General features: G+C 43.3%; 1 protein-coding gene and 1 long non-coding RNA gene across 5 annotated transcripts; one reads left to right on the top strand and one right to left on the bottom strand.

Annotated features, from left to right (window-relative positions):
• Window positions 1–196: 196 nt before the first annotated feature.
• LOC117534297 (putative nuclease HARBI1) lies at window positions 197–3,781 on the top strand. 4 transcript variants are annotated; one of them, XM_034198505.1, is made up of 4 exons: window positions 197–308; window positions 813–916; window positions 1,018–1,063; window positions 3,348–3,781. In XM_034198505.1, the coding sequence occupies exons 1-4, from the start codon at window positions 266–268 to the stop codon at window positions 3,401–3,403; spliced, it is 249 nt and encodes an 82-aa protein (XP_034054396.1). In that variant the 5' UTR covers window positions 197–265; the 3' UTR covers window positions 3,404–3,781. The 4 variants fall into 4 exon arrangements, with proteins under 4 accessions (XP_034054396.1, XP_034054394.1, XP_034054395.1 ...); XM_034198504.1 differs by having other exon boundaries at window positions 203–308; window positions 813–912; XM_034198503.1 differs by lacking the exon at window positions 3,348–3,781 and having other exon boundaries at window positions 1,018–2,378.
• Window positions 3,611–3,998, bottom strand: LOC117534319. Its single transcript, XR_004567184.1, has 3 exons — window positions 3,976–3,998; window positions 3,850–3,906; window positions 3,611–3,742 (listed from the first exon to the last, which is right to left on the bottom strand). It is a non-coding gene; the product is annotated as an uncharacterized LOC117534319 (long non-coding RNA).
• Window positions 3,999–21,766: the final 17,768 nt, after the last annotated feature.

The following is a 21,766-nucleotide window of genomic DNA, read 5'->3' as shown; positions in this document are numbered from 1 at the left end:
CATGACAACTGGCGACATTCTATTATTTTCGTCATAGGAATCCGGGGCGTGTACATTGAGGACCCATTAGGCTTGTTTGAGACACATTGCGACTCGCCTCGAAAGTAGACGAGAGTAGCCGATCGCAGCCGGGGGAGGTGTCAAAAAGCTCGTCTTAAGTCGGACAGCTCGGAGTCGGAGTCGGCTTGACTGGCTGGGTTTGCAATGGCGGAAATTGCGTTGGCGTTTTTCGTTGCAAATGAAGTGGATGCAATAGAAATCCCACATGTATTGTATGGAGAATGGCATGATGAACACCGTCTGCGGAGGTAATTACGTTTTTTTTATTTTTTTATTTGATAGGGACAGAGCATGTTAATGAACATCAGTATAAAATACAAGAAGTATAAATGTGTTTGAGCAAACGTGCTAATTTACATCCGTAGTAGGCTACCTAGGCAGGTAACAAAAACAGATACACAATACAATACACAAGTAAAAAGACAAAATATATTGTTGCATCAGTCTAAATTAAAAAGTATGATCGATTATCCGGACTGATTACTTTACTCTACAGATCACAAATTGTGCAAAATTATGACACTATTAGTCTTTTTTAGTCCAATGGGATAAGATAAAAGCTACTTTACTAAAGATATAGAAAGCAAGCAAGATAGTAGTACAAAGATACAATAAATAAACAAGAATACAACTGAAATCAAGTGAAGATAATATAGGCCTACAGCAGCAGCAGCAGTTATATATATATAAAGAATGTTGAATAGGTCTAATGATTTATGGTCATCATTTGCTCCTGTGTCTGCCTTCCTTAGATCCGTTCCAAAGGTCCAACAATTTGTGGAAGAAGTGGTCCCACAGTACAGTCCTTCAGACTTCAAAAGTCATTTCCGATTGTCCAGGGGACATGTGGAAGTATGTGTGTGTGTATATATATATATATATATATATAAATAACATCAAATATGTATTATCTGGACTGGTGATATTAAAAGCCATTTATTCCTTTCTACCAAACAGGATGTGATGACGACTATTGGCCCGTTCTACTGGAACAGACAGCACAGTAAAGTGCCGCTTCAAAACAGTGTTCTTGCCTGTCTGTGGACTCTATCAAACCAGGAGTCCTATAGGGGGGTTGCTGATCGTTTCAATATCACCAAATCCACTGTCTGCCTGCATCTCCATGAATTCTGTAGTCTTGTCACCACATATTTGTCTCACCACATTTCCTGGCCCACAGGGCAAGCCCTACATAATTCTGAGTTAGGATTTCGTGCAGCAGGATTTCCCAACACTGTCTGTGCGGTAGATGGATGCCACATTCCTATTGTGAAACCACACTGTGAGAACCCAGTAGCATACATCAACAGAAAACAGTTTTATTCTGTTGTGCTTACTGGGTTCTGTGACAGTAAACGGAGATTCTGTCATGTTAATGTGGGCCACCCTGGTAGCTGGCATGATGCACGGGCATTCCGGTTGTCTGCTGTTGGAAGGCTGCTTGATGAAGATCCCCAGTCCCTGGTGCCTGAGGGAATGCACATCATTGGGGACTCTGCCTACCCACTATTGCCTCAGCTTATGAGGCCATACAGGGACAATGGCCATTTAACTGCTCGGCAGCGTCGTTTCAATCAAAAATTAAATGTTGCACGCGTGGTCATTGAGCATACCTTTGGCCTACTGAAAACGAAGTTCAGGAGGCTCAAATGTTTGTACATGAAAAACATTGCAAACATTAGCACAGCAGTCACTGCCTGTTGCATACTTCACAACATGTGCTTGGAGGAAGGGGAAGCAATTGAAGTTGATGAGCAGGTTGAAGCAGCAGATAACAGGGCACCGCATCCCCAGAACCAAGATGCAGTGTTGCACAGAAATCAGATTTGTGACCTTTTTTAAAGAGCTCACACACCCCCCCCCCCCCCCCCCCCCCCCCCCCACAAATAACCACTGTCATATTCTTTGTGGAAGACATTTGTTTTTTATTTCCTTTCCTTTTATGCCCACAGTATTGAGTATGTAAGTTGCTTTGGATTAAAGCGCCTAACAAGTAACATGTAATGTCATCCAAAATGATTGGGCAAGTAAAAAATATATGCATATATATGAAAACTAGATATGGTCATTTTCTGCACATGTCAATAGCAGTTGACTATCTTCTTTGAAAATGAAATAACTATATATACATATGTACACATGTACTTGGCAAATAAATAATAATTGCATATAAACATTGTGAACACTTAGTGTATACAAATACAAATATTACAAGGCAATTGCCAGGGATGAAATAATAACTCAACTGCATAACGAGGAAAATAAATAACTAATCTAAACAATATTACTTCCATAAACAAACTGAGGTGGTGTTCTTTATAAACAAACTAATTCAGGGAATACCCAGTGCGGGGGAAATTATGGCATATTGGGCTTGTCCTGCAAAAGCTCAATGATGCGCTCTTGTTGGCTCCCAATGGACTTTAACTGGGAAACAACTTCTCCCATCGCAGTCAACATTTTAGCTTCAAACCTCCTCCTATTTCTCTCCTTCAGCCTTCTCCGGCGCTCCTGTTCTGGCCGCACCAGTGTCTCCAGTGCACTGGTCCTCCTCTCCGAGTGGGCCTCATACAGGTCGTAGAAGGAGGGATGGGAGACTCGAGACCGGATTGATCGCAGCTGAGTGGTGGGCAGGGTCATGGAGGGACCAGGCTGGCCCTCAGAGGCACACGGCAGTGTGGTGGGCAGGGTCATGGAGGGACCAGGCTGGGCCTCAGAGGCACACGGCAGTGTCGTGGGCAGGGTCATGGAGGGACCAGGCTGGGCCTCAGAGGCACACGGCAGTGTGGTGGATGGTTGTGAGGCAGTGGGTAATAGAGGGGTGGAAACAAGAGTGCCTGGAGGTGCGCTCCCAACACCGCACCTCCCAAACAGGTTGTCCATTATCTGTGGAATTGCAGAATTGTTCAAATGGAAATGTTGCTTTTACCAACTAGATGTGCAAGAACAAACTTCTTACCCCATAATATTCCCACGTTATGTTCCCCTCTCCTGTTGAGGTACAACGGTCCTTGGCCCTTTTGTAGGTGGTCAAAAGGTTGTTGAGTTTTTTCCGGATTTTGTCTGAGGAGAAACTGTATCCCTCCTTGCTGAACTGCCGTTGTAGAATTTTGTAAAAACCGGGTTTGGAGTGATAGTACACCTGTTGGTGTGTTTTTGTCAGGTCCAAAAGCAGCAGTATGGTGTTGTGTGTGAAATCTGTTAAGACACAAGTGTTAGTAACTCAAACAAATAGCATTTGCTGTTTAGATCCTCATTTTAGTTACTGTACCTTGTGTTGCCTCAAGGTGTTCTGACCGGCTGGAGGGGGATGCCAGGTGAGGAGTGCCAGCTTGGGATCTAGCAGGCCTTACAGGAGCAGGCCTTTCATCAGGAGCATGCCTTTCGTCAGGAGCAGGTCTTTCATCAGGAGCAGGCCTTCCGTCAGGAGCAGGTCTTTGATTGATTGATTGATTGATTGAAAAGTTTATTAACAGCTTGTATATTGGGTACAGTACAGTACAGCTCAAAACATACAATTGTTAAGGGGATGCAGACCAGAGAAAGACTTTCGTCTTGTTTACATCAGGGTCCCCCAAAGGCCTGCTTTCATCAGGAGCAGGCCTTTCGTCAGGAGCAGGTCTTTCATCAGGAGCAGGCCTTTCAGGAGCAGGCCTAGCATCTGAAGACAGATCTAAAGGGACTGTGATTGAGAGAAAATTAAATATTTGTTTACAATAAACATGAATATGTCATTTGTTTGATTTGCATTAAAAGACAATACCATTTTTGATTTAAATGATAGATTACCTTGTGCATTTGTTGCAGCCCTTGCTTGCTGCATAAGTGCAGCTGCTAAACTGTTATCTGAAAAATAATTTACATCATTTAAAATCATATCCAGATTGTTGGAATGCAATTGAGTTGTTTACTCACCATTTTGTAGTCTTTGGGAAATGTCTTGTGAGACTCTTACAGTGATGTCTCCCTGTTCGTCACCAGAGATGGGGTCGTTACTAAAAAAAAAGCAATATATTACATATTACATATTACTTTTAAAAAAAAGTAATATATTACACTACTTCGTTACTCTCTACATAAAGTAACTCGTTACTTTACTCGTTACTTTACTCGTTACTTTACTCGTTACTTTACTCGCAGGGCCGGCCCGCCCCTCCCTACAGGCAGATCACGCAGACTGCGGCGCACCTACAGTGTGCGCGCCACAGTTTTGCCTCTGCGAGACTCCACTTGCACCCCCAATTACTATTGCATTAAGGAAGACATAACACAAGTCTTTCTTTTTATATGCTCTCAAATAGGCTACCAGCCACACAACAAGCTAACAGTCTGTGAAACGTCAAGACACTAATGAATTAAACCAGTTCAAGACGCATTATTCTTATCATTCTTTATGAGCGCAGTAACGGTAAGGTATCTAATTACTTATTTATTTAGTATTCCATAACTTAGTAACAGAGATGGTCAAACTAAAGTGGTAGAGACATGGCAAAATTCCTACAATGAAGCGGGACATTGAACTGTTCACCCGTGAGAGGGCGATCAACAAAAGAGAGCGAGCGGCCCCGTTGAGGGAGTTTACAGATGACTCATCCATGTTTATGCAGCACTGCACGTGGAGATGTGGTCTCGCAAGTCGCGCAGATTACATAGGCCTACATGTATATAAACCTGCGGCGGAAACCCCTCTAGTCTGTCAGTGAGTGTGATTATTTTATAAAAGTAACGAAGTAACGCGTGTCGGGGCAATGTTAGTAACTGTAGTGTGATTACTAAATTATAAAAGTAACGCGTTACACTACTCCGTTACCGACAAAAGTAATATTATTACAGTAACGCGTTACTTTGTGGCGCGTTACACCCAACTCTGTTCGTCACACAGTGTAAGCACCACAAATTCCATTTTACCCACTGTAGACAAAGGTGATCTCCATTGCTTTATATAGGTTTGTTAATTCAGTCATGACTGGGTTCCATAATTAGAAATGCTCCTCCCTCTTAATGTTTGCAAAACTGATAGGTGGACAGGCTACAAATGATCAGTCCCTTCAGATCCGCACACATGAAGCTTAATGAGCATGAATTGAACAGACCTGCTGCTGTGTTAATTCTTTAGCTGCCACTTTAAGCTTTATGATGTGTACAACATGGATGTAATTTGATTTAATCTTGCCATTTTAAATGATGTATTCAATAAATAAGGTTAAACCAAATCATTACATTACAATAGATTTTATTTTAATGATTTGGTTTAACTTAAAGAGAAACTTTATTGTTATTGCACATATTACAGGTACTGAGACAACGAAATGCAGTTTAGCTTCTAACCAGGTGCAACAAGCAGTGAAGTGGAAAGTAATGTACACAATCTACAGAATAACATATAGAATGAATTGAATGATGAATAAACAGTGGGGTATGAATACACTAGATATCAGCCTGTGAGCAGTATGAACAGTGTGTATGAATATGCTAAGATATATAAAGTATGAAAACGGTAAGCAGTATAGTATAAAATATATAGATATTAATTTCATGATGATAAACATTGTGGACAACCACCAATGAGCGCTCAGCTCGAGATACCAGCGAGCCGTTTCCCATCAAGCATTTCGCTTCCGCAGCCCGTGGAGAGCAACTGCGCCAACTCGCCTCGCCTCGCTCTCAAGGCTGCGGGCGTCTTTGTCCCGCGAAATTTCAAAGTCTCATGTGGGCGGGCCTCCAGAGCAAGTCGGACAAAACGACTAACCAATGCTACTGCTCAGAGGGCCGGAGCCCGCCGACAGCATACCGCGCTGCCGGCGGACGGCCGATTCGCAAACCGGCCCGGCTCCGCCCCCCCGCGACCTTCGTAAAATGGCCGTACCCCCGGGCGGTCCCGGGACGGTCCCCGGGCCTCCGGCCGTCGCCGCCGCCCGCCCCGGCGACGACCCCCCCCCGGCGACCGGCGGGGTTTAACCCGTTAGGGGGCTCCCGGACGCCGTCCCGTCTCCGGCCACCAGGTGGAGGTGGCGGGGGCGTCCGCGGGGCCCGTACGGGAGCCCTCTTTCCGCGTATTATGCAGCGACGCTAGTATTCGCTTGCTGTGTACTTATACTCGGGGGGGTGTCCGTCAACCCAATATGGCGCCCAATTACCATATGTTACACAGTAACACATGTATTCGCTTGCTGTGTACTTATACTTGGGGGGGGGGGTGTCCGTCAACCCAATATGGCGCCCACTTACCATATATTACCCAGTAACACATGTATTCGCTTGCTGTGTACTTATACTTGGGGGGGGGGGGGTGTCCGTCAACCCAATATGGCGCCCACTTACCATATATTACACAGTAACACATGTATTCACTTGCTGTGTACTTGTAACGAATACGGGCGCCCACTTTCCGCATATTATACAGTAACACATGTATTCACTTACTGTGTACTTGTAACCAATACGGGCGCCCACTTTCCGCATATTATACATTAACACATGTATTCACTTGCTGTGTACTTGTAACCAATATGGGTCCCACTTACCAAATATTACACAGTAACACATGTATTCACTTGCTGTGTACTTGTAACCAATATGGGTCCCACTTACCAAATATTACACAGTAACACATGTATTCACTTGCTGTGTACTTGTAACCAATATGGGTCCCACTTTCCGCATATTATACATTAACACATGTATTCACTTGCTGTGTACTTGTAACCAATATGGGTCCCACTTACCAAATATTACACAGTAACACATGTATTCACTTGCTGTGTACTTGTAACCAATATGGGTCCCACTTTCCGCATATTACACAGTAACACAAGTATTCACTTGCTGTGTACTTGTAACCGATACGGGCGCCCACTTTCCGCATATTATACATTAACACATTTATTCACTTGCTGTGTACTTGTAACCAATATGGGTCCCACTTACCAAATATTACACAGTAACACATGTATTCACTTGCTGTGTACTTGTAACCAATATGGGTCCCACTTACCAAATATTACACAGTAACACATGTATTCACTTGCTGTGTACTTGTAACCAATACGGGTGCCCACTTTACGCATATTACACAGTAACACATGTATTCACTTGCTGTGTACTTGTAACCAATATGGGTCCCACTTACCAAATATTACACAGTAACACATGTATTCACTTGCTGTGTACTTGTAACCAATATGGGTCCCACTTTCCGCATATTACACAGTAACACAAGTATTCACTTGCTGTGTACTTGTACTTATGGGGGGGGGGTGGTGTGTAGATGTAGATGTAGGTGCCCACTTGTAGATCCCACATCTCAGGGGAGGCGCTCTCCGTCGTGCTGAACCCCTGCCACATCCTAATATGGAAGCCCACTTGTAGATCCCACATCTCAGGGGAGGCGCTCTCCGTGGTGCTGAACCCCAATATAACCCTAACCCAATATTTCCGCCATCAAAATGTACAAACGACACATCAAATCACATCTACAGACCAAGACGAAGCGAATGGATATACTTTCAGACACCTATCGTGTGTAAATGTTTGCGAAAGTGTGAAGTATCCGAAACGGAGCATATTTCCACTTGGGTTATTGATTAGTAGTTAACAAATAATGACTATGCTATTACACTTTTGGTTTGACTTTAACAACATGTGGTTAGCCACCATTTTAGAGGAGGAGTCACAGATGATATAAATATAAGACCCCAAAAGACGGACGCAGCAGCCCCAGCATCTCTCCCTGTCATGAGCAAACAGACTATATCACACTGCAAGGAGACAGAGCGCGAAAAGCACCTCTTTTGGGCCGCTCCAAGACCCCCAAAACACGGACGCAGCAGCCCCAGCATCTCTCCATGTCATGAGCAAACAGGTTATATCACACTGCAAGGAGACAGAGCGCGAAAAGCACCTCTTTTGGGCCGCTCCAAGACCCCCAAAACACGGACGCAGCAGCTCCAGCATCTCACCCTGTCATGAGCAAACAGACTATATCACACTGCAAGGAGACAGAGCACAAAAAGCACCTCTTTTGGGCCGCTCCAAGACCCCCAAAACACGGACGCAGCAGCCCCAGCATCTCTCCATGTCATGAGCAAACAGGTTATATCACACTGCAAGGAGACAGAGCGCGAAAAGCACCTCTTTTGGGCCGCTCCAAGACCCCCAAAACACGGACGCAGCAGCTCCAGCATCTCTCCATGTCATGAGCAAACAGGTTATATCACACTGCAAGGAGACAGAGCGCGAAAAGCACCTCTTTTGGGCCGCTCCAAGACCCCCAAAACACGGACGCAGCAGCCGCAGCATCTCACCCTGTCATGAGCAAACAGACTATATCACACTGCAAGGAGACAGAGCGCGAAAAGCACCTCTTTTGGGCCGCTCCAAGACCCCCAAAACACGGACGCAGCAGCTCCAGCATCTCACCCTGTCATGAGCAAACAGACTATATCACACTGCAAGGAGACAGAGCACAAAAAGCACCTCTTTTGGGCCGCTCCAAGACCCCCAAAACACGGACGCAGCAGCCCCAGCATCTCTCCATGTCATGAGCAAACAGGTTATATCACACTGCAAGGAGACAGAGCGCGAAAAGCACCTCTTTTGGGCCGCTCCAAGACCCCCAAAACACGGACGCAGCAGCTCCAGCATCTCTCCATGTCATGAGCAAACAGGTTATATCACACTGCAAGGAGACAGAGCGCGAAAAGCACCTCTTTTGGGCCGCTCCAAGACCCCCAAAACACGGACGCAGCAGCCGCAGCATCTCACCCTGTCATGAGCAAACAGACTATATCACACTGCAAGGAGACAGAGCGCGAAAAGCACCTCTTTTGGGCCGCTCCAAGACCCCCAAAACACGGACGCAGCAGCTCCAGCATCTCACCCTGACATGCAACAGTCATATTGTAATAATAATAAAATAATAATAGTTTCTATAACTATTAAATATGCACCCATATTGACTTGGGTCACATATTATGAGATTATCAAGATAACCCTAACCCAGCATATCTCCCTGCCATGTAGGGGTGTGCACAGATCAATATGGAAGCCCACTCTCAATATTATTAATAATTACAAAATAATAATATATTTTACAACTATTAAATATGCACCACGTATTGACCCGTATTGACTTGGGTAACATATGCAGGCGAGTTGGATGGGGTCGGGGTTTGGTGCCGGGGGTGGGGGTCGGGCCCGGATCTCCCGCTGCGGGGACCGACTCTCATTCCATTGCCCCACAAGTGGCGCTAAAGCTTATTGAACAAAAGCATTATATATAGACTCCACTATAAAGTCAAAAGACATTTCTCTATCGTTTTGGCGATCAAAATTGACAAACAAACACATCAAATCACATCTACAGATGAAGACGAAGTCAATGGACCTACTCCGAGACTCCTAGCATGTGAACATCGAGACGAGAGATCTCTCTCCATCCGTTTCTCAACAGTGACGTCACTTTCAGCTTCACTTTAACAACGTGGTAAAAGTAACAATTTCAATGAGCAAAATAAATAAATTCATTATTATAATAGAATACACTACAGATCCATCCTCCATCTCTCAATTCAACATAATTAATTCACACTGCCGAGGCTGGTTTCGAACACAGGTCGCTTGATCGGATCAAAAAGCTTGATAGCTGTATAGTCTTTTATAAACATTCCGAACGGCACATTTCCCTGCGTTTTCCACCATCAAAATGGACAAACGATGCATCGATAGACATCTACAGATCAAGACGAAGCTAACGGAAGTACTCCCAGACTTCTAGCGTGTGAAAAACGTGTGCAAAGTATCCCCAAACGGAGCAGTAGCTGTGATGCTAGCTTTGCTGCTAGCGGTTAGCATTTACAGGCAACACATGTACCGGGGCCAGAGTGCACATGGAGCGGGGAGATATTCCTCAATGAAGTGAGGCAGCCGTTTTTTTTCCGAGTCCTTTCAAAAACCGATTTCCGGTTTCCGATTTCGCGCAGACAGCAGTGCTGGAATTGGGCCGGTACTCACCGGTACGCAGTACCGGCACTTCTGGTTCTGACCCATGGAGTACCGGCACTTCTTGCTCAGTACCGGCATGCTGGCGGTACTCCGGTACTCATGCACCGTGCCAGTACTCAACACTCTCCCGCCGTTCTTATTATACATCCATATATTGCATCATAGTTTACTTTATACATATTTGTATTCTTCAGTGGTGAAGTATATTGCAAAGCAGCTCAGCCATGTGAGAAGACTTTTGGCACTTTTTCGTTTTTCGTTTTCTGAGTTGGAAAGTTAGATTGCATTCAAAATGTACAGAAATACTTAATTTTGTTAAAGCTTTTTATAAAAAATGCTTCTGACCAGAGCTTTGTTTCCTTGTCATTAATGTTGAACACCACCAGAGGGGCTCTCACCTGAAATGTCTCTGCTTCATGTGTCTTCAGCAGAAGATCTAGACTTTGATTGCTATATTTTCAGTTAATATTGACCTTACTGAGCTTTAGCCATATCCGCTGCCTATCATAAAAAATGTTAAGTACAGTGAACCTTTCTAAAATATACAGTAGTAAAGAGACAAACCCACCAGCATTATAGTAGCCAAATTCTTGTTTGTGGGCTGTATATATAAAATTGACTTGAAAAAGTTGCTGATTTTAGAGTACTGGCACCTTTTTCATTCCAATTCAAGCACTGGCAGACAGTAGTCTTTTACACCATCAAAATGGACAAACGATGCATCGATAGACATCTACAGATCAAGACGTAGCGAACGGAAGTACTCCCAGACTTCTAGCGTGTGAAAAACGTGTGCAAAGTATCCCCAAACGGAGCAGTAGCTGTGATGCTAGCTTTGCTGCTAGCGGTTAGCATAATACTAGTATTTCACACATTCACTGTTCACCCTGACATAAATTATAATGTAACCCATTTTCCCTCTCTTAATTCAACACAATTGTTTTATATTTAATAATTCCATAATAAATAAACCTATAACAATTAACCTAAAAGTAAAGATCCTTTCTCCCTAACTAATTTTAAATAATTTTCGCATTTTCATTAAAACTGCTTAGGCGGGTATCTTACCCGGGTCTCCCGCAGCAAAGTCCAACGCTTATCTCAGTGCGACACAGGGCCGCTAAGAAATTACTGAGAAAAACGTGTAATATATAGAGATATATTTCTCAGTATGTATATCAACGGAACATTATCTTTTCCGCCATCAAAATGTACAAACGACACATCAAATCACATCTACAGACCAAGACGTAGCGAATGGAAGTACTCCCAGCGTGTGAAAAACAACTATAACTATACAATAATCAACTTCAAATATGTCTGAGAAGACAACTTTCCACATATAATTCTCTCTTGACTAAATGTAAAAAATGTTGCATGCATGCCACAGCATGGATTCGAACTCGCGATCAATGAGCAACCCTTATATCACTGCAACTGCACTGCTTAGAATCTGACAGGCTCGTGGTGGGGGAGGGGAATAAAATGAAATGGCTCTTAGTACTGTACACGGTCACATTTTGCAAGCGGGTTCCACACAAGTGCAACAACATACTCTCAAAGGCTCAGAGTGCCAAGCACATTTTTTGAATTTTTTTCATTTTCTTCCCCTCTGCCACCACAAGCCTGTCAGATTCTTAGCTCCAGACAGCATTATGTGAGAAAGTTTGACATTTTATTGAAAAAAAGTTCTGGGTGGGTGAAGGTTCCCATATTTCAGATTATTGATATATGCCCTATTTAGAGGCCCCCTGTGAAAAAATGATCTCTTTAGCCCTTTTCAAAGTACTTCAAACACTCAGCTTCTCAAAAGGCCTTAACGGAAGGTTTTGTTACATTTTAAGCCATAACCTTTCACATTTTGTTGCACCAGAGGCATGAATCTGCATCTGCTCTCCGAGACGGTTAAAATGACATCAAGCTCAAAGCAGTCGGACCTTCCTAAGTGGCAAAAACAGTAGGGTATAGCATGCACAGGTGACCTTTGACCTTTGGAGCTTTGTTACATTTCAAGCCGTAACGTTTGACATTAGGAGCAGCAGAGGCATCAATCTGCATGTACTTTTCGAGCCGGTTCTAATGAGAGCAAGCTCAAAGCGGTCGGACCTTCCTTTGTGCCGTAAAGGGCACCGTGAAGCATGAAAATGTGACCTCTGACCACAGTTTTGACCTTGTTGAAGGTCGCAGGGTCCCCATATTTTGCAAGCGGGTTCCACAGACGTTAAGCAACACACTCTGAAAGTTTCAGAACGCCAACTACATTTTTTCAATTTTTTTCATTTTCCTCCCCACCTCCACCACAAGGGTGTCAGATGCTAAACTGCATTGTGTGAGAAAGTTTGTCATTTTATCAAAAAGTTCTGTGTGGGTTAGGTTTCCCATATTTCAGATTCCTGATCTAGGCCCTATTTAGAGTCCCCCTGTCAAAAAATTATCTCTTTAGCCCTTTTCAAAGTACTTTAAACACTCATGCAGCACTACAGCATCTCAAAAGGCCTTAACGGAAGGTTTTGTTACATTTTAAGCCATAACCTTTCACATTTTGTTGCACCAGAGGCATGAATCTGCATCTGCTCTCCGAGACGGTTAAAATGACATCAAGCTCAAAGCAGTCGGACCTTCCTAAGTGGCAAAAACAGTAGGGTATAGCATGCACAGGTGACCTTTGACCTTTGGAGCTTTGTTACATTTTAAGCCGTAACTTTTGACATTAGGAGCAGCAGAGGCATCAATCTGCATGTACTTTTCGAGCCGGTTCTAATGAGAGCAAGCTCAAAGCGGTCGGACCTTCCTTTGTGCCGTCAAGGGTACTGTCGGCATTGCGAATGTGACCTCTGACCTCCGTTTTGACCTTGTCGAAGGTCGCAGGGTCCCCATATTTTGCAAGGGGGTTCCACAGACGTTAAGCAACACACTCTGAAAGTTTCAGAACGCCAACTACATTTTTTCAATTTTTTTCATTTTCTGCCCCTCCCCCGCCTGTCAGATGCTAAGCTGCATTGTGTGAGAAAGTTTGTCATTTTATCAAAAAAAAAGTTCTGTGAGGGTTAGGTTTCCCATATTTCAGATTCCTGATCTAGGCCCTATTTAGAGTCCCCCTGTCAAAAAAGTATCTCTTTAGCCCTTTTCAAAGTACTTTAAACACTCATGCAGCACTACAGCATCTCAAAAGGCCTTAACGGAAGGTTTTGTTACATTTTAAGCCATAACCTTTCACATTTTGTTGCACCAGAGGCATGAATCTGCATCTGCTCTCCGAGACGGTTAAAATGACATCAAGCTCAAAGCAGTCGGACCTTCCTTTGTGCCGTAAAGGGCACCGTACGGCATGGAAGCATGACCTTTGACCTTTGGATCTTTGTTACATTTCAAGCCGTAACCTTTGACCTTAGGAGCAGCAGAGGCATCAATCTGCATGTACTTTTCGAGCCGGTTCTAATGAGAGCAAGCTCAAAGCGGTCGGACCTTCCTTTGTGCCGTCAAGGGTACTGTCGGCATTGCGAATGTGACCTCTGACCTCCGTTTTGACCTTGTCGAAGGTCGCAGGGTCCCCATATTTTGCAAGGGGGTTCCACAGACGTTAAGCAACACACTCTGAAAGTTTCAGAACGCCAACTACATTTTTTCAATTTTTTTCATTTTATGCCCCTCCCCCACCACAAGCCTGTCAGATGCTAAGCTGCATTGTGTGAGAAAGTTTGTCATTTTATCAAAAAAAAGTTCTGTGTGGGTTAGGTTTCCCATATTTCAGATTCCTGATCTAGGCCCTATTTAGAGTCCCCCTGTCAAAAAAGTATCTCTTTAGCCCTTTTCAAAGTACTTTAAACACTCATGCAGCACTACAGCATCTCAAAAGGCCTTAACGGAAGGTTTTGTTACATTTTAAGCCATAACCTTTCACATTTTGTTGCACCTGAGGCATGAATCTGCATCTGCTCTCCGAGACGGTTAAAATGACATCAAGCTCAAAGCAGTCGGACCTTCCTAAGTGGCAAAAACAGTAGGGTATAGCATGCACAGGTGACCTTTGACCTTTGGAGCTTTGTTACATTTCAAGCCGTAACCTTTGACCTTAGGAGCAGCAGAGGCATCAATATGCATGTACTTTTCGAGCCGGTTCTAATGAGAGCAAGCTCAAAGCGGTCGGACCTTCCTTTGTGCCGTCAAGGGTACTGTCGGCATTGCGAATGTGACCTCTGACCTCCGTTTTGACCTTGTCGAAGGTCGCAGGGTCCCCATATTTTGCAAGCGGGTTCCACAGACGTTAAGCAACACACTCTCAAAGTTTCAGAGCGCCAACTACATTTTTTCAATTTTTTTCATTTTCCTCCCCTCCTCCACCACAAGGGTGTCAGATGCTAAACTGCATTGTGTGAGAAAGTTTGTCATTTTATCAAAAAAAAAGTTCTGTGTGGGTTAGGTTTCCCATATTTCAGATTCCTGATCTGAGCCCTAATTAGAGGCCCCCTGTGAAGAAATTATCTCTTTAGCCCTTTTCAAAGTACTTTAAACACTCATGCAGCACTACAGCATCTCAAAAGGCCTTAACGGAAGGTTTTGTTACATTTTAAGCCATAACCTTTCACATTTTGTTGCACCAGAGGCATGAATCTGCATCTGCTCTCCGAGACGGTTAAAATGACATCAAGCTCAAAGCAGTCGGACCTTCCTTTGTGCCGTAAAGGGCACCGTACGGCATGGAAGCATGACCTTTGACCTTTGGATCTTTGTTACATTTCAAGCCGTAACCTTTGACCTTAGGAGCAGCAGAGGCATCAATCTGCATGTACTTTTCGAGCCGGTTCTAATGAGAGCAAGCTCAAAGCGGTCGGACCTTCCTTTGTGCCGTCAAGGGTACTGTCGGCATTGCGAATGTGACCTCTGACCTCCGTTTTGACCTTGTCGAAGGTCGCAGGGTCCCCATATTTTGCAAGGGGGTTCCACAGACGTTAAGCAACACACTCTGAAAGTTTCAGAACGCCAACTACATTTTTTCAATTTTTTTCATTTTATGCCCCTCCCCCACCACAAGCCTGTCAGATGCTAAGCTGCATTGTGTGAGAAAGTTTGTCATTTTATCAAAAAAAAGTTCTGTGTGGGTTAGGTTTCCCATATTTCAGATTCCTGATCTAGGCCCTATTTAGAGTCCCCCTGTCAAAAAAGTATCTCTTTAGCCCTTTTCAAAGTACTTTAAACACTCATGCAGCACTACAGCATCTCAAAAGGCCTTAACGGAAGGTTTTGTTACATTTTAAGCCATAACCTTTCACATTTTGTTGCACCTGAGGCATGAATCTGCATCTGCTCTCCGAGACGGTTAAAATGACATCAAGCTCAAAGCAGTCGGACCTTCCTAAGTGGCAAAAACAGTAGGGTATAGCATGCACAGGTGACCTTTGACCTTTGGAGCTTTGTTACATTTCAAGCCGTAACCTTTGACCTTAGGAGCAGCAGAGGCATCAATATGCATGTACTTTTCGAGCCGGTTCTAATGAGAGCAAGCTCAAAGCGGTCGGACCTTCCTTTGTGCCGTCAAGGGTACTGTCGGCATTGCGAATGTGACCTCTGACCTCCGTTTTGACCTTGTCGAAGGTCGCAGGGTCCCCATATTTTGCAAGCGGGTTCCACAGACGTTAAGCAACACACTCTCAAAGTTTCAGAGCGCCAACTACATTTTTTCAATTTTTTTCATTTTCCTCCCCTCCTCCACCACAAGGGTGTCAGATGCTAAACTGCATTGTGTGAGAAAGTTTGTCATTTTATCAAAAAAAAAGTTCTGTGTGGGTTAGGTTTCCCATATTTCAGATTCCTGATCTGAGCCCTAATTAGAGGCCCCCTGTGAAGAAATTATCTCTTTAGCCCTTTTCAAAGTACTTTAAACACTCATGCAGCACTACAGCATCTCAAAAGGCCTTAACGGAAGGTTTTGTTACATTTTAAGCCATAACCTTTCACATTTTGTTGCACCAGAGGCATGAATCTGCATCTGCTCTCCGAGACGGTTAAAATGACATCAAGCTCAAAGCAGTCGGACCTTCCTTTGTGCCGTAAAGGGCACCGTACGGCATGGAAGCGTGACCTTTGACCTTTGGATCTTTGTTACATTTCAAGCCGTAACCTTTGACCTTAGGAGCAGCAGAGGCATCAATCTGCATGTACTTTTCGAGCCGGTTCTAATGAGAGCAAGCTCAAAGCGGTCGGACCTTCCTTTGTGCCGTCAAGGGTACTGTCGGCATTGCGAATGTGACCTCTGACCTCCATTTTGACCTTGTCGAAGGTCGCAGGGTCCCCATATTTTGCAAGGGGGTTCCACAGACGTTAAGCAACAAACTCTGAAAGTTTCAGAACGCCAACTACATTTTTTCAATTTTTTTCATTTTCTGCCCCTCCCCCGCCTGTCAGATGCTAAGCTGCATTGTGTGAGAAAGTTTGTCATTTTATCAAAAAAAAAGTTCTGTGAGGGTTAGGTTTCCCATATTTCAGATTCCTGATCTAGGCCCTATTTAGAGTCCCCCTGTCAAAAAAGTATCTCTTTAGCCCTTTTCAAAGTACTTTAAACACTCATGCAGCACTACAGCATCTCAAAAGGCCTTAACGGAAGGTTTTGTTACATTTTAAGCCATAACCTTTCACATTTTGTTGCACCAGAGGCATGAATCTGCATCTGCTCTCCGAGACGGTTAAAATGACATCAAGCTCAAAGCAGTCGGACCTTCCTTTGTGCCGTAAAGGGCACCGTACGGCATGGAAGCGTGACCTTTGACCTTTGGATCTTTGTTACATTTCAAGCCGTAACCTTTGACCTTAGGAGCAGCAGAGGCATCAATCTGCATGTACTTTTCGAGCCGGTTCTAATGAGAGCAAGCTCAAAGCGGTCGGACCTTCCTTTGTGCCGTAAAGGGCACCGTGAAGCATGAAAATGTGACCTCTGACCTCCGTTTTGACCATGTCGAAGGTCGCAGGGTCCCCATATTTTGCAAGCGGGTTCCACAGACGTTAAGCAACACACTCTCAAAGTTTCAGAACGCCAACTACATTTTTTCAATTTTTTTCATTTTCTGCCCCTCCCCACCACAAGCCTGTCAGACCCATATTGGTTACAAGTACACAGCAAGTGAATACATGTGTTACTGTGTAATATGCGGAAAGTGGGTGCCCGTATTGGTTACAAGTACACAGCAAGTGAATACATGTGTTACTGTGTAATATGCGGAAAGTGGGCGCCCGTATTGGTTACAAGTACACAGCAAGTGAATACATGTGTTACTGTGTAATATTTGGTAAGTGGGACCCATATTCGTTACAAGTACACAGCAAGTGAATACATGTGTTAATGTATAATATGCGGAAAGTGGGCGCCCGTATTGGTTACAAGTACACAGTAAGTGAATACATGTGTTACTGTATAATATGCGGAAAGTGGGCGCCCGTATTGGTTACAAGTACACAGCAAGTGAATACATGTGTTACTGTGTAATATTTGGTAAGTGGGACCCATATTCGTTACAAGTACACAGCAAGTGAATACATGTGTTAATGTATAATATGCGGAAAGTGGGCGCCCGTATTGGTTACAAGTACACAGTAAGTGAATACATGTGTTACTGTATAATATGCGAAAAGTGGGCGCCCGTATTGGTTACAAGTACACAGCAAGTGAATACATGTGTTACTGTGTAATATATGGTAAGTGGGCGCCATATTGGGTTGACGGACACCCCCCCCCCCAAGTACAAGTACACAGCAAGTGAATACATGTGTTACTGTGTAATATATGGTAAGTGGGCGCCATATTGGGTTGACGGACACCCCCCCCCCCCCCAAGTACAAGTACACAGCAAGTGAATACATGTGTTACTGTGTAATATATGGTAAGTGGGTGCCATATTGGGTTGACGGACACCCCCCCCCCCCCCAAGTATAAGTACACAGCAAGTGAATACATGTGTTACTGTGTAATATATGGTAAGTGGGCGCCATATTGGGTTGACGGACACCCCCCCCCCATACGTACAAGTACACAGCAAGTGAATACATGTGTTACTGTGTAATATGTGGAAAGTGGGCCATCATATTGCCTTTGGGCCACCCCCCATGCAGTATAACTACACACTGGTGAGAAGAGCGCCATCTATTGTCCAATACATGCATACACACTCATATGCTGTGTGAGTACTCAAATAGCCTGCCGAGCGACGGTAAAAAGTTGAGTCGGTCCCTCCTCCTGGATATACTGCCCACGACAATGTTATCCCAATGGGAAGAATGTCCATGCCGGCAATAGGCGACTTACCATCATGCAACGCACTAGCAAGACGTTGATCGCAACTGCGCAGGTCTGCGCAGGTCTTGCTTGTCTCAAACAAGCCTATTGTTGACTTACCATGTCGATCGCCTCGTTTGTCCTTTACGTTCATCTTTTGCTATATCTGCCTTCCTAAGATCATTTTGATGCACATTCAGTACTCGTATGTGAGGTTGTGGGTGCAGGGTCGGCGTCATGGGGGGTCATTCGCGGGCCATGCCCCCCCAAATGAGTCACTGTGCCCCCCCAACGCAGGGTGGGCAAGCCTTATTGCCACTTTGCCGGTTTTTTTTTTTTTAATCATATAAGTTAAAACGTTTCCACCAAAAGTTTTTTGTGTGAAATACATCAGAAATAAAGAATACACATTTGTATTCTTTATGTATTCTTTATATGAAACACAGCCTGAGGTGTGCTCACTGCTGCTCTCTGATTGGTGTGTTGCTTGACCAATGACCCCGACTTTTGTTTTGTTATCATTACGTGGCTGTGTGTTTAGATGAAAGCCCAGTGGCGATCTGTCCATCTGTTATACTGATTATACAGTAAAGCCATCGAAAATAATATGATATACAGTACAGTACAAGTACATGGGTCTCTGTGTTTCATTCAAGCTCGGCTCTCTGTGTGTGGCACGAGCGCATTTTGTCAGTGCGCGAGCGGTAACGTGGAATATTGTTGTTAGCATCTGGTTAGCTAGCTATGCTAACGGATATAAAGAGCTGTTTCTACACCAAGGTGGAGGAGAGTGCTCTCCTGTCAGACTGAGAGGATCTTATAACGTCAGCTCAGTGAGGTAAGGACTCTCAGTGTTTAGATAGTTCACTTTAGTGTAAGTTATCTCAGTGGGTCTCAAACGGTTTGGTGACCATTTATGTAAACAAGTATTTGCGAGGAATAGGCTACCTTTATATGATCATTATAGTCATTAAAGAATAAGAGAATAAATTAAAAACGGGTATGAAATACTATAGGACAGTAACACAAGAATACAGTTGAAAGGGGAGTGATTAGTAAAATATCCATAAAGAAAAAGTAAATCTGTGTACAGTTCTGTTTCATATGGATGTTGAGAGATGTATCCATAGATCTTCATGTTGCTCTCAAAGTGCACCAGATTGATGCATTTAACTTCAATATTTTAAAAATAATCTTCCCGGGGGAGCATGCCCCCAGACCCTCCTAGAGGAGGTTAGGTCCACTCCCCACCTAAAACATGTTCACATGGATAGGATACTAAATACTAAACACTTTTCATATGGTGGCCTATGTCCATATGTTTCTGTTTTGGTGGTCGTGCCACAACCGTGCATGGTCACAGGTCATAGGTGCGCTATAAAATAGCACTACACCCTGCAATGTGTGTGAAAGACAATACACTTTACAGCATGTTTTTTTTAATTGAAGTTGCGTTGGTGTTTGTGTGTTGGTTGTTGACGGCAGTATGTGCCCCCCCTTGGTAAATGATTGCCCCCCCATTTGATTTGTTCTAGAGCCGACCCTGTGTGGGTGAGAGGTGGATATCGTGACGCTTACAGGGAGGTATCGAACATTACAAAGTAGGTGACTGTGTGGATGCCTGTTCAAAATATTGCAAATTTGAATAAATCATTTAAATTATATATTTGTGTCCGACTTTCATTTGTACATCGTTCTTAATGTGATGTATAGTAGCTCTGATAGCTGTCCATACCTTCAGACAGCCTCAAAGTAAAACACAAGTTGTTTATTCACAGCACGACCGCTCATCAACATGACTGGATCACTCATGACAAGTTGTGATCAGCTCCGATTAAATTGTGATATCAATGCTGTAGCTATTCTCCAGGGAGCACGTTTTTTTAATGAAATACCTGTATCCCTCTCATCACAACAAGACTCTACACTGTGCAGGAAAAACAATTACATACATGAAAATAACCTTGATGCATGGGAATGAATCACACAAACTATCTTCCGTGGCTATACTGATATGTCACAGTAACGGTCAACCACAGAAAAGTAAGTCCAGCGGGGCACAAGTTGAATACATATAATACAGTAGTTCTATTATGCCTTAAGCCTATACGTTTAACCCATAAGAACCCGGACCCATTTATACTTTTGGGGAAATTAAGGGGAACGTCATTTAGACTAAATAGACCACCGAGAACACATTTCTGACAAGTAACCCCCCCTAGTGTCAAATATCTGAAATGTGACATATGTGTCACATTGAGCTTTAATGGTAAAGTAACTCTTATTTATAACTTCATTAATGAGGATGATTTTTTGGTTTACATTTGTTTGAACATACTTGAATTGAATAATAAAGAATATGTTAACTAAATATAATTGAATCAGCTAAATTAACTGAGCAGATCATAATCATATTTGTAATTGTGCATATATGTCACTCCGGGTTTACTGTGAATGTTTAGGGTTAATGTCCCGATGTGACATAAGTGTCACATCAATATTGATGGTATTTGTTTCATATCAATTTCATCAATAAATGTTTCTACAACAGGTTATATGTAATCAGAATCAGAAAAGAGCCGAAGACAGCTTAATGTTTAACAAATGACATGTCATGTAAGCATTTTTATTCTTAAATGGCTTGAATGTTAACTTTAGCAACAAAAAACCCTTCCAAATGTAGATAGTTCTGTCACATGTGTTAGCCTGGCACATGGACATCTTGGACATGTTGTTATGGGAACACAAAAGCAAATGACAAGGACCATAACCCACCAGACTGTTCAGTGTGTGTCACTTAGGGACTTAAAAAAGGCTAAAGCTGTATAAGGAACTTTCCAGAACATTTAAAGTTCATGTGACACCTGTGTCTAAGCAATTCTGTCTGCACCATGAGGACCCACTGATATAAAATGCTTAACTGTCTAAGTTGCAACCATGCACTTTTTGGAGGGCTAAGCGCCAGCTTGACATATTTTTGGCTTCATTTATATGGAAAGACAACAGTGATAGTTATGTTTCAGAATAACATTTATTGGAAATTGTTAGAACAATCTCACTGGTCACCGGCTTGAGCTTCAATCTCAGGATCCATTTGTGATCAAAAGTAGGTTAATATAAAAGTAGTGTAAGTCATTAAATTTCAGAGACAGTAATATTGTAATGTAACGTAGCCTATTACTTAAAAAAGATAGTAATAAGTAGGGATGGGTATCGTTTGAAATTTATCGATTCCGATTTCGATTCCGGTTCTGCTTATCGATTCCGGTTCTTATCGATTCCCCGTTTCGATTCCAAAATTGTAAAATAAAGAGGTCAAACGTTTAGATAACAAAAATATATTTATTCTTAAAAGCTTTAACTGAAATTGTTACTCAAAAATATACATGCAATACAAATGTATTGCACAATAGCTGTGCTTTATTTTAACTGAGCTATGCC

Source organism: Gymnodraco acuticeps, unplaced genomic scaffold (assembly GCF_902827175.1).
Source record: "Gymnodraco acuticeps unplaced genomic scaffold, fGymAcu1.1, whole genome shotgun sequence".
Taxonomy (NCBI): Eukaryota; Metazoa; Chordata; class Actinopteri; order Perciformes; family Bathydraconidae; genus Gymnodraco; species Gymnodraco acuticeps.
This window is presented reverse-complemented; position numbering and strand designations above follow the sequence as displayed.